The sequence below is a fragment of the Pygocentrus nattereri genome, chromosome 20 (assembly GCF_015220715.1).
Source record: "Pygocentrus nattereri isolate fPygNat1 chromosome 20, fPygNat1.pri, whole genome shotgun sequence".
NCBI lineage: Eukaryota > Metazoa > Chordata > Actinopteri > Characiformes > Serrasalmidae > Pygocentrus > Pygocentrus nattereri.
In genome coordinates, this window is record NC_051230.1 from 24710077 (window position 1) to 24723697 (window position 13621).

General features: G+C 37.4%; 2 protein-coding genes across 7 annotated transcripts in view; one reads left to right on the plus strand and one right to left on the minus strand.

The window, feature by feature from the left end:
- Positions 1–4351, plus strand: selenom (selenoprotein M). Its single transcript, XM_017716330.2, has 5 exons — positions 1–281; positions 1158–1193; positions 1362–1396; positions 2207–2285; positions 3797–4351. The coding sequence occupies exons 1-5, from the start codon at positions 180–182 to the stop codon at positions 4019–4021; spliced, it is 477 nt and encodes a 158-aa protein (XP_017571819.1). The 5' UTR covers positions 1–179; the 3' UTR covers positions 4022–4351.
- A 537-nt stretch (positions 4352–4888) lies between these two features.
- Positions 4889–13621, minus strand: part of smtnb (smoothelin b) — a 94951-nt gene continuing 86218 nt past the window's right edge. For 4 of the 6 annotated variants that reach the window (XM_037531618.1, XM_037531619.1, XM_037531617.1 and 1 more), the window contains 4 exons: positions 13109–13279; positions 12678–12795; positions 12240–12391; positions 4889–7285 (listed from right to left, as the gene is read on the minus strand). In XM_037531618.1, the coding sequence (XP_037387515.1) occupies positions 7132–7285; positions 12240–12391; positions 12678–12795; positions 13109–13279 (595 nt within the window). In that variant the 3' untranslated portion in view covers positions 4889–7131. Of the gene's footprint in view, positions 7286–9575; positions 9745–12239; positions 12392–12677; positions 12796–13108; positions 13280–13621 lie in introns of all 6 variants that reach the window. The other 2 variants (XM_017716297.2, XM_017716296.2) reach the window with 1 other exon arrangement.

Here is a 13621-nt window from a genome sequence, read left to right on the forward strand (position 1 = left end):
CAAGCTCTGCTCCGCCTCCTTCTGAGAGAGGAAGATGTTTTACGTGGCAGAGCTCGGACGTGACATTTTGGTTTAAGGAATTTACGAATCTTTCCAGGTTTACTGCGGTTAGTACAGCCGGCGACCACCTGCAGTGCCCTCCATCACCCCCAGTACCTCCAGAAGCCGCATGAAGCATCATGTGGTCGATTTTTCTGGCTGCGCTGCTGCTTCCTTCTCTCATCTTGACCTATGAAGTGGACTTAAAAAAGCTCGATGGACTTGCCAAGGCAAAAGTGGAGGTGAGTAAAATCTCCTCAGCGATTAATACAGTTAAATTGTTTTACAAGCAACTGATTTTTTTTATTTCCTGCAGTTATATCTTCCTGTTGCATAGTCCTAAAGATGAAGTCTATTTAAGATTGCTGTGACGTAATATTTCCCGTTATTTTTTTCCCTCCCCCCCTTGAATATATAGTCCACATTCCTCTAAATCGTAATCTTTACAATAGATACCAAAGATGGATCATTCCAAACTCAATTAAATGTAGTTCAGTATTTGTTTTAAGTTTCATAGCTGTGAATGAAAAGCAGCCATTACAGCTAGAAAAGTAGCAATGTGCAGTGATGAATCCACTCATGAATGAGACAAAGTACTGGTGTCACTTTACCTGCAGAAACTGAATTTGCTCGAGTGACACTGTTTTCTTTCAAAAGGCCTTGCTTTTGGATGGATCGAATGGAACTAGGAATGTGAAATTAGATATATATGAAGCAGTGTCAGCCATTCAAGACATGATCTGGCTTTTCTGAGGCTTTGTTCTAAATGCTGTTTTCAGGTAGACAATGACAGACCCCTGAGGGCTGTTGATGTCCTAAATACAATAGGACCCAACAGGCTGAGTTGGATGACTCTTTCTACAGTTTAAGACTAATGTCTCACTATTTGGTGTGTCCCCTGTTTGCTTTAATCGCATCTTGAACTCCAGTTCTAAAAAAGTTTATGCAGAATTTGGAGAGTACACATACATCCAGAGAGTGTTGAGACGAGACAGTATGTTCTCAAAGATCTTCAGGGTGTTGAGGTCTGTCTTCTAAAAGAGGATTTCTCAAGCAGATTGTCCAGGATATCTCTCTCTCTCTCTCTCTCTCTCTCATTCTAATGTCTTTCTTTCCAGACCTGTGGGGGATGACAGTTGAACAGGCTGAGGGAGGTAAGCTTGCATTATTTCAGTATAACATGTATAGATCAAATTATGTATAGATCAGATTCAAAGTCCCATGATGTGTTTGTAGTACTTTTGGACAAACCATTCATTATACTGACTGCAATATTAATCGTTCTAATTAATTTTGCCTTTATTTTTTCTCTCTAATCTCAGGTCAAGGCCTTTGTGACCCAAGACATCCCTCTTTAGTATCCTTCACATGGCATAGTAACAACAATTAATTTACAGAACTTTTGTCATAATTACCTTCAAAACCATGCTTTTGTATGCACTGACCAATTTATTAGGAAGTCATTGTTATTGTGAACTGGAACTATTCAAGGATGAAATTGCACCATCAGTGAAATTCCAAATAATAACAAAATTATGAAAATATTATCTAGTATTTCATCACGTATCATTTTTGGTTGTTTATAAGTAAACAAGTAATGTTTTTTTACACTAGCTGCTCTTCAGAAATACTTTTGGGTCCAGTACTGGGAAATCCCTGTTGGGAAAATACTGTTTTGGGAAAAAACTGTGCAAGGCAGGGCACCCAAAAGCTGGAGTTGAGAACCGCTGCGTTATGGAATCAGGCTACCAGACAATTTTTACATCTGTCACGTCCACTGTTTTTTTTTTCTTTTTTTTTTCTAGCTTACTTAGATTAAAAAGCTAAAGCTATGTACATCAGCCCACGTCCTTTCTTAGACCAAAAGCATTCTAAAAACCAAAGCCAGTTTGTCACATAGACAAACATTTCTCTAGCACCAGGCATCATCTCATCTCATCAGATCCCAGCAGAGATTTACCTGGATTTGCATGCAAGATGAGCAGCCTTGATGCAAATTGGATTTCTCTCTAACAGAGGTCCATTTATGTGACCAGTTGGAGATGAAGTGTGGATACAAATATTATCTGTACATTATTTGAATGCCTCGGTGTTATAGCGTCCAGTCTGTACCTGTCCACTCATGAACTACTGAACTCTCAATTTCCTTGACTTGCCTGTTTTTCAGTCATAACTTGGTAATGAAGCACATTCCTGGGGCAGACCCTGAGCTTGTCCTCCTAAACCACTACTACGAGGAGCTAGATGTAAGTGACAATACTGAGCTCAGCAGTTATGATAAAAAAGCAGGCTGAAAGGCTAAAAAGAGGTTTTTCTTTCCCTCTTCAGATTTATTTTAATATGTGTGGTTTGGGTATTTTTCTTCTAGAAAATAGTCCTAGATACATATCAGATAGAAATGACATATGTCTAGGGGGAAAAACATACAAAAAACTATATCAGTTCACAGCTCCAATCCCTGAGGGCTCTAACCCCTCGTTACACATAAAAAGTAATTTCAGGTTCAGAGAGTTTCTAAAGATTGTGATTGGATGAAAATTTTAAACAGCCCATTCACACCAAGTATGAGGTTTTTAATAAACATCATTTCAATGTTTTCGATTTAGCAACTGAATTGAATGAATTCAACTGAATTCAAATGAATTGAAATCTACAAAATAAGTACTTATTTTTTCTGAATATTTACTTACTATATAAACGTGATGACTTATTTTTTTCCAAAATGACACTGTATTCAATAAATGAAAGTTGTGTCAAAACAATGACTTATTTTTTTTAAAAAGTGATGAATTAAGTCAAAATAATGACAGTCATGCTACCAGAAACAGAGTTGATTTTTTTTTCTCTACTGGATGGTGACATTCTTCTTTGGCATTAAACTTGTGGTAGCACAGCAAAAAGACAAACTTGCGAATAGCAGAAAGCCATTTAGACTTTGATTATTTTGGCACAATTCAGAATTATTTTAAAAGGTATACTATACTGAATGCTCTAATGAGCCTAGAAGAACTGTGTGCACAGTAGTAGTTGTTTTTTATAGCCTAAGGATTTTGTTTTTATTAAATAATCACCTTCAGATCAATGCATTTTTTACAACTATAAAACTAGTATTAAATATGTTGTGGCTTTTTAAAGCTTTACTTTTTAAAACTTAGTTTTTGATCTGTTACTTTGGGATGATCACCAATTTTTTTTTGTCTATCAGGGGAGACAACATGTTATGAACATGCACAAAAGTCTCCACAATCATTGCACCTATATTACATAGATAATCCATCACTAGTGACTTTCATCTGTAGAAATGCCCTCTGTCTCACCTTTGAAGATTGTTTGAAAGCCTTCGACTCTTTACTGCAGTTTCTTACTGGCGCCATCTGCTGGACAAAAACTTAGCAACTGAAAACGTACACAATATTCCACACCCAAAGGAGGACTAAAGTGCAGTATATATTGTAGCCAGTGGACAGCATACAGCGCATAGAAACATCTGATTGGATATCAGCCTATTGTGCCATTGCCTTATTAATTTTTACTTGAATATATAAAAAATAATTTAATACCAAGTATTTTGAAAATGTCTGGAGATTTCATGTTAGATTTTGCTGTATTACTTGCCCTCACTCTTAAATGATGAAGCTTAGCGCTTTCATCGAGATTGACTTGTCTATCCAGTCTGGCTATTGAACAGAGCTGGAATGCTTATTTTATGTTATCAACACTGCTGTACTCTTTCTCTTCTTCCATTTCTCCTTTGTAGCGGATCGCATTGTCAGATATGACCCGTACAGAGATCAACGAACTCTTAGCCGAGCTTGGCTTTTATAAAAAAGCACAGCCTGAAGATGAAGTGCCAGAGGAGTTCCGCTTCTCACCAGCCAAAGACAGCCCCTTCAAAGAGCACCACACAACCAAACTGCCTGCGCAGACTGAAATTAGTGAGAAACCCCAGTCGGAGATAGACTCAGCACATAAAGATTTATAGTCTACATAGAAGTCAGTTAGGAATACTTGAGTGATGCACTTGCTATAATTTAGTCTTCAGACTACTTTTTATTACAAAGTCTGCATTTGCAGTACGTGTGCTTGTGCATTGATCCACTTAAACTCATGTCTGTGGTATTAAAAGAACAGCATATATGTAACCCTGTTTCTGCCCATACAGGAACTGAATGACGCCCCAAACCATAAAATCGTCTGATTGGTTGGGGTTGATGATGTACGTTCTTGATGTGTATGGCAGGGTCTCGATAGAGTGCTGGGTGTAAAGCATGATAACACTGAGAAAAAATAAAATATTTTTGATCTAATTACAGCACAAGGGTTTTGATTCTTTTTGCAATAGAGCACAGGAAATATATATGTAACAGAAAATTACACAACAGCCAAACGTTTAAGTGCATCAAATGCATAAATAATTGATTTGTCCACTACTTGTGAGCACCTTACTGCTGCCTTAACCGCCTCATTCATTCCAGTTTTACCACCAATGAGTTATATAGTGTTGTCCCAACAAAAACGTTTCCAAAGGTGTCACTGACTGGACTGTGAGAAGCAGAAAATGCAACCAATATCTAAGACTGAACTACAAGAAGTATATCCCTGCAGATGCCTGTGAAAAGTTGGAATCTCCTGAACAGAACGGAAATTGTAATTATGGAAAAGGGACATACTAAACACTGAAAAAAACTCATGCATTTAGTTTCTGAATATTTTATGTCATTTTCTGTTAAAAATATTGTTTTGCACACAATGGTCATTCTGGCTGAGAATAACAAATGAAAGGGCAAAACAGTATGCCAGTACCCGATTATGGGAAGCAGACGTCCTTCCAGAACAAAGAAGCAAAAACTTGGTTTCTTAAAAGGTTTAATAGTCACTTCATATTAACTTGCAGTGTACAGGAATGCCGGGTGAACAATACTCTTCTGTGTAGACATGTACAATCAAAATGGCCCTTGGACAGGCAGTCAATTTTTTCTCATTTGTAGTGACAGCGAATTTCACACTGCAATACGGACCATATTTGATTCAACCTAATGTTTCTGCCTTTCCCCTATTCCCTTGAAGGAGCTTATTTTGGCAAGGATGTTTTTGCATACAGCAGTGAATGTGCAGCAGTGCTATGGCTTTGAAAGTTCTACCACATCCACAAATATGCATTTCTACATAAGCCACGTAACAAATCTAATGCAAATAACACTATCTAGAGTACAAAGGTGCTGCTCAAATTATAGATTTGGATCTTAGCTGTGCCATGTGGTGTTTCTTTGCTCATGTGGAAAGAAAAATGGCTGGCAGTTTATTTCTCCCCTCACAGTAACATCGCTGTGCAGCACAGTGGGTGAATTAGCATTTTGGTGAGCTAATGCTAATACACAACACTTATTTTGGCTATTAGCTAAGGCTAAACAGAAAATCTGGAAAACAAATAAAATACTAAAAAGCTCAGTTAGGTCAAAATGACATTCTTGGAAAAAAAGATTGGGATTTTAAATGGGAAAAAAAAAAAAAAAACTATACACAAGTACACTCACAAATGTTAATGTTGCAAAACAATGGAGGGCTGTGTTTAAGGAGATCAACATCAAATATTTTCACACCAGACTGGACTTTCTGTCCAACAGTGCCATGATTTTTAACACAAGCATTCATCAAAACACTGCTAGACACTTTCAGTTGTGATCACCTCCAGCCATTTCAGAAAAATCAATAAATGGCAAAGATGACAACAGATTAAAAATGGACCAAATAATAAAGTGTTGAACCTGCAATTAAATAGTTAGTTTTGGTAGTTAATGTCTTCAGTAGGTGCCATCAAATATAATCACTGCGATATTATACAAACTATCACTTACCATATACATTAAAAGCTACTATAGCTTTGAGCTTTTTTTTTTTTTAAATAAGATTTCCAAATCAAACCAAAATTAGTTACAAACTAGCACAAGAACCAAATATATATAAAAACATCTTTAAACTTTTCTGATAAAATTTAGTAATAAAGCATACATCATTTCAGCTCAAGTTGTCAACTGTTAAACAATTCTGTACCCAATGTACTTATGGCTGAAATTAAGCTTGGGCTCAAAAGCCTTACTTGAAAAATATGCAAAAGCAAAAACACACTAAACAGGGTGATAACTTATCTGACTGAGGAGCCATATGTCATTCATAAGTATGTGTATTTGCTTCATAATATAGTTCATGAAAAAAGTAAAAATATTTAAAAATATTCATAACCTAAAACATAAATTAGGGGAAATGTACGTTGTACTGTCTATGTGGCTATGTTTGGACGGTTGTCTAATTCCTTGTTGACTTCTCCTTTACATTTTGTTGAACTGGACTGTTTAAATCCAACTGAAAGAAAATATTTAACAATTGAGTACCGATTAACAAATACTTTGAACAAATATGGTGAACGACTGTAAGAAACGTTTATGCGTTTATGTTAAAAGGTTCAGCTGCTGCTTGAACAAAGGGGGCTGTACTGTTGCATGAAGCAGTGTGGCATCTGCATACCAGTGCTCATTCCAAACTTAGTCACTTGTTCCTTATAGATGATAAATGACCTTAAATAATTTAAAAGAAAATTCAAGTAACATGTGAAGCATGCAGATCTGAATTCATATAAAAGCAAAAAGGTACCATAGAACAAGGTTACAAGCCATTTTTAAATGGGTCTATAGGCAATCCACTTCAATTGACTGTATGCCACTGGCATGAGAAATAAAATATTAGACATTAGATGTACAACACAATTGTCTTTTCTGGGATTTACCATTAAACATTTTTTTGCCACAAAGTCTTTATGATGGAATATATAAGTTTCAGTAAAGGAACTTTTAATGGTAATTTATATGATATTAGCATTAGTGCCTTGGCGTAGATCCTAGACTGCAGCAATATGGCTTACATGAGGCCCCTGACCTCACAACGTTGCATGCATTGGTTTTTGTTTACAGTTGAAACTAGGTTACAAGACCTGGAAGAAAAAGCTTTTTGGGGAACAGTTCTACTCTCCGCAATATCGTGGAACGGGCCTTTGGATGTCCAGATGTGCTTGAGGGGAGTGCCAGAGTCAGTAAGCGGTCAGTGATCTGAGTGGACTCGACAGGTCATCTCATATCTACGCAGGTGATTGACCAGCGACTGCACATAGGTGAAGACACACTTGGAGTCAGGCTTCTTGCCCATTATCATCATGTCCTCCACTTCCAACAGAGGCATACAGTTAGCAAAGGCCCTGATTGAAAAAAACAAGGAATGATAAGATAATAATAAAGGTACATTCACAAAAAAGGCTTGTTCCAGCTGTGTCAGTATATTTACAGAGACAGGAAGAAAAAATACTGTAACTTGCAAATCTAACCACTAGGTGGAACATCAAGTCTAACATTTGAGTTTTAAGGGCAAACATTTACAGGCAGCCCAAAAATGGTTCTCTCACACCACAAACAGCAATGGGAAAAAAACAACAAAAAACTTGAAACCTTGGTCTAACTAGGCCCATCACGTTCATGAGTATCAATTACAATATAAATAACAGCAATTCGTTTACTTTAGTGTTCGTTTAGTGCAACTGTTGAAGTACAAACCTAAAGTGGCCAAACCGGCGGGGGATTTATTTGCTTCCTAGTTGTTGATACGTTGCAGCTGCCAACTAATGACAGACACAGCTTGAACAAAACATTTCTCACCTCTACCATCTAAGTGTTACAGCACTAGTCAGACATGCATATAAATAAAAAGAGGGTAAGACATATGTCTCAACCCATTTGTGAAAGAATTAAAATTGGCTCAAATAACTGTGATCATTTATATGACAATTATATGACAATTGTGAAAAGCCTGGGCGTGACCGATAACATGGTTTGGCTGATATGAAGGCTATATTACATACTTTACTGATCCAACAAGAGAAATCAGTTATTTTCCCGCCTAACTATATTAAGCCTGAGAGCAGCATAGCTCCAGGCTGAGTCAGTCCTAGGATTTGAACTTGCAACCTTCCAGTTGGTGGCTCACCTCTCTAGGCTTTGATTCTGACTATTCTTAGACAATTTTTTTGTTGACAAAATACATGTTTTGTTGATTTTCTAAATAAAAAAAAAAAATTAAAACACCCTCTACAGGGAAAAAACATAAGTGGCATTTCAGTGCACAATTTTCCATTTTTTGGCCACATTTGACAAAAGCATTTTGAAAATAAATACAATAAAATACTAATGACAAACATTAATAAATCACTTTTGCACAGGCTACATTTTGTGTTTTGATTTTATCCTCCCAAATTTGTTTAACTTAGCAAATAATTAGTAATTAAAACACTCTGAAATATGCACAACATTCTCTGCAAAGGGTCTGCACTAATTTTCACATGTAATTTGATGTGGTGGACGTTTGCATGCAACTGCCTCTACCACATAAACTCAGGATTTTGCATGATGATTATGACCTATACATGGAACAAACCTATCTATAGTACTGTAAAAAGTGATTTTTTGACAGTGGGTGATGCCGGTGTCAACCCACTTTATACTAATGACTCACAGAAAACTGAGAGTAATTATCCCTTTGACTTACATGCCAAAAAAAACAGACTATTCTACAACTTCAAAACCCACAACCATACTATTTCTTGTTGGCATTTAATATTTCTGAAGGCATTTACACTTGCAACTTCAAGAGGATTTCTGCCTCTGTTTTGTTTCCATCATGCATCTTAAAATGGTAGCTAAAGCAAAGACCATAAAGGATGACAGGAATCTTTGATCCCATGGTGCTCTTTCTTCTTGTCATGCAGCACAAACCAAGACCATGTTTGGGCGTCAGATCCCAGAGTGCTGCTCACTCTTGCAAACACTGAGAGATGGTGAATGTGGCCAGGCGCTTGATATGAACGTTATGTTGATCCACCGAAACTGACAAACAAAGCTTTGATAAAGAACATCACCTGACTCCACGCAAGTTTTACACATACACAGCGCTGGCTTTGCCTTTTAAGTTGATAATTTCCAATGTCTTTATCCCCTTTTTTGCACTTGCAGAGTACTTGTTTTAACTGTGACTTCTTGTCACAGCTCTTGAGTCCAGGTTGAGGTTTCCATATGTAAACATTCAGGGAGTTTTGCAAGCAGACTGTAACTCACCTTAACTGTTACAGCTAGCACTCAAATTACACCCTCAAGTTGAAAAGCACAACATTGTTAGAAATAAAAATGGACAAAGTATGGAAAAAAAATTAAAGACCATCTTGGTTGCTACTGTTGTTGTTCGCTATGGAACATACTTTTGTCCATTTCTGAGATTTTCTGAAAGATTTTAATAGCACATGTCAGACACCAAATGGATTGATTGACTGCATTTAAAGTAAAATGGTAAAACATTCAAATGAACATCTTCATTTTATGCCCCACCACCTTTCCACTATCTTAATCTGAACGCACACTTCTTTCCCAGCCCACCCCAACAACCTGGCCCAACCATGATCACTGGTCAGGTGGTTTCCTGAAAGTCCTAAATGCCACTCTCACCGTTTAGTGTCAGTTTGGACCTTAGGGGGAGTTTTTGGTTTTGACCAAGCCCTTCTGCACCAGGCCTCTGTAGAACTCCTGGAGGTACGTATACACGCACTTCCAGTCAGGCTCCCGCATCCGCACCATATCGTCCACATCCAAAAGCTGGGGACAGTCCACAAGCTTCCTACTCGCAATCCACGAAATGAAAGGAGAAGTGTATTGGGGAGAAAAACAGAAAGAAAGCAGGAAGGAGGGAAGGAAGAAAAGAAAGATAGAGAGGAAGAAATGAAATGAAGGAAGGAAGGAAGGAAGGAAGGAAGGAAAAGAGGAAGGAAGAAAAGATGAAGGAAGGAAAGAAAGTGTGCAGTGAGCAGCCAAACATCAGGGTGAGACAGGGGACAGTAAGGAGAAAGAAAGAGAATGAGACACACAAAAATAGGATCAACATTACATGTGTGTAGACATACATTCTGATGTGCTTTCATGCTTCATGAGCGTACACGCACAGACACAACAAAAGCTCAAATGGAGCACTGCTTGGCATCCATTCACCTTTGTTGTTAGATATTTTTGCTGTGCAGAAATTCTGTTCCAGGACATGGGTGCAGAAACAAGACACCAGGGACTTTAACAGCAACTTTTTTTTGTCATCTATTCAAAAAAATACAAGTGCTAGACACAAATACAGGTTGTGAGGTGATCCCTTGTGTGGGGGTTTTGTGTGTTGTGATTGTGGGCACTGGGTGATCAGGATGAAAAGATGCAAAAGTGAAGAACGGTGACTAATGACGTGATGTGTTATTTCATGTTCACTGTACAAATAATATCTTAGCAAACATCTTGACTGGCAACACAATTAGCTTCTAATCGTGAGATTATAATAGGGTAACAAGGACAAAGAAGCTCCCTCAAGTTAGGCGGCCCCTGATGTCAGCTGACTATCCACTAAGTTATTCAGAAATTCCATAGATATAGAATAAAATGTGGTGTAAATTTTTCCCACACCACATTTTGTGTTTGGTTTTTTCCCCCAATGTATGTTAAATTCAGCAAATAAACAGTAATTTTGTATTAAAATGTACAGAGGTGTGTTTCCTGTTGGGGATGTGTACTTACTTTTACTTAAAATCAACAAAATATACAATGCGACCAAGAGGGCCAAACTTTTGCATACGACTGTATCATTAGTGTTATGTGCAAGCTACAGCGATCATTTCTATCTTGCTGCTAATCTTTTTAAACCTAAATTAGAACAACTCATTTTGTATCAAAGTAAAATTGCATGGGCTGTGATTTTAAATCAGATTATTTTGTATGTTTAAAAAGTCAAAATCTTTCAGATATATATCGGATCTGTTTTTCACAGTGTAACAGGGTTTTTAGGGATAAACATCTGATTGACAGGCAACATATTTGGGGGTGGAGCATGGACAGGTCAATTATTTCTAGACCTTTTTACCCTAAGTAATCTCAATTCTCACTTCCAGCATATCTAATTATTTTTTGAAAGATGCAAAATAATCTAATTTTTCCCCAAGTAAAAAAGGTCTCGAGTTAGATAATAATAATCTTACAATAATTTTACTACATTACTATATATAATGTCTTCATTCACAATGGTTCACTTGCAAAGATATTTTTTGCAGCATACACACAGGTTCCTCAAACGTTTCGCATGTTAGTGGTCACAAGATAGGCACAATAAACCATGCAAAGCATTAACCTAACAGCCACTGATGTGTAAGAGCCCAGTGGTCATATTAGTCATTCAGGGTGAGTGAATTGTTCTACATGCAGCAGAAAAGAGAGCAAGGAGAACTGACCAGAGACAAAATTATAGAGGGAAAAGTTCAAGGGGACTCTGAAGACCCATTCACAGTTAACCAAGAGATCAAGTCAAGGATTCACTAAATGATGCCAAGTAGTGCTTAGCCAGCGTAAGACACACTTGTGTCATTCATTAGAGTCCAGCTGGATGTGTGTGAGTTGAGTTGTAGAGGTTGTTACCTCTCTGGGTAGATATATATAGGAGGTATAATGGAAAATGGAAACAAAATAGTAGCAATTACTGAGCAACAGTCCCTAAGGCACGAAAGATGCCTTGATGCAAGAGGCGGTACGATTTATTCAGTGATTCCCTGAACATTACATTGCATCAAGGCAAGTAAATTATGAAGACTTAATACAAGGAAAGTATCAGAAGCACCAGAGGTTACAGGTTAGTGTCATTAGGACATCTTTTCTTGTAGAGCACTGCAGACACCCACAGTCTATTTGATCAAATCTGACTATTTTAGCACACAATCTAATCCTTAAGATCTGTTTCTGGACAATATCAGTGTTGGACTGCATAGTAAATCAGGAAAGATCATGGAAGAGGGCCAAGTTGGCAATCTGCAACTTTGAGTATTCTGTTGGCCTGCTCATTAATAAACCCAACGCAATTTTATTAAATACTATTACGTATTAGTAACAATTGTGTTCATCTGTTAAAAGATCAAAAGATGAAATATATTTATTGGCACTGAAATAATGGTTAAAATCCCATACCCAAGAGTTAAATATTTGTTAAATATTTAACTAGCAGCATTAAACATTTACAACATTTGGGCATCTGCTATGTGCTAAAGCGAACGTAAGCAAACGTGCATATGTGTGCATGTTCATTTATATACTCACTCTGCTGTTTTGAAGGCCACTTCAAAGTTCTGTCTGCGATTGCTAGGGATGAGTGCAGAGTAGTCGAAGGCCTCAGGGAAGAAGTTGTGCACTAGAGCACAGAAAGCCAATCCATCACTCCAACTGGAGGAGAAGTTCTGAATGTCCACATTCTGAAACCATGGAGAAAGGGAAAAAAGACCATAAGAACATGAAAAAGCAATACACAGCAAATTGGTTTACAAAAGAACTACAGTGCACAGGCATGCAGTCTATCAGCATGTTTGTAATGAAACTAAAGTAGCATTGCATAGTGAAGCAAAATTCAAAAAATTCTTCCTTTTTTTCAACATTGGCTGTAGTTCTAACAAGCCACCATAAAAGATACAGCTAGTTGTTGTGGTTTTGGGCTTTATAGTGACACTTAAGAATAACAGTTATGCTTGTTAACCTCCTTACATCATAGCCGCGGGTCTTAGCTCTGCACCAATCCAACAGCATCTGTTTGATGGAGTTAGCATTGGGAACACCAAAGCTGGTGGAGCGCTGGACCTTGTTTACTTGTGCAGCTGGTGAGCTGTTATAAAAGCAAAAACAAAATTTATTATAATATTTTAAACGTATGTGTCTTTACTACAAAATGTTGTGAGGCAAAAGTATGATAATTCAGGTATGTAGTCTGAGCAATGTCAATTGTTGGGCTGTAAGCTTCCATTAATTGTTAGCCACATTAGCTTCACAGCTCAAGAACAAAAATAAAAACATAAAACACTGAAAAGAAAAAACAAAGCAAAACAGTTTTTGTTAAATAAATCATAATATATAACCCAGTATATAACCCATGAGCATGATAAATTGGCCATGAATGGTCATGAAGATGCTGTGCTCACCCTCCACCATCCTTCTCAAGCTTCTCAATCATGGCTTTACGGGCCTGGGAGGTGGATGTTTTGGGCAGGGTCTGAGCCCTCATGAGCTCCTTCTTGCGCTCAGCCTGCCTGCGCTCCAGTGCTGCCAAGCTGCCTCCACTGCGTGAGGTGTCATCCTCACGATCAAACACACTGACAAATCAACAAGCAAATGAACTAGCAACACAATCAACAAGAAGGAAGGAACATTTAACTAACTCAATTAACTAAATCTCCAAACTTCTGAGCACAGGCACATTGTCAGTAACAGATTTGGCTGATGTACAGATAATGGGTGGTTATTTAAACATACATGACTTCTCAGCATTTGTTTATTATATTGGCTATTAGTATAAAGTGCAGTTTGTAGTTAAAAAAAAATGAAAGAGTATTCTCTTGTAAACTGAAATAAGTTTGTGTGTATGCAACATAGAACCACAGAATGTTGAACTACCAGGAGCAGATATTGCATCTCACATTATACAAAATTTTTGC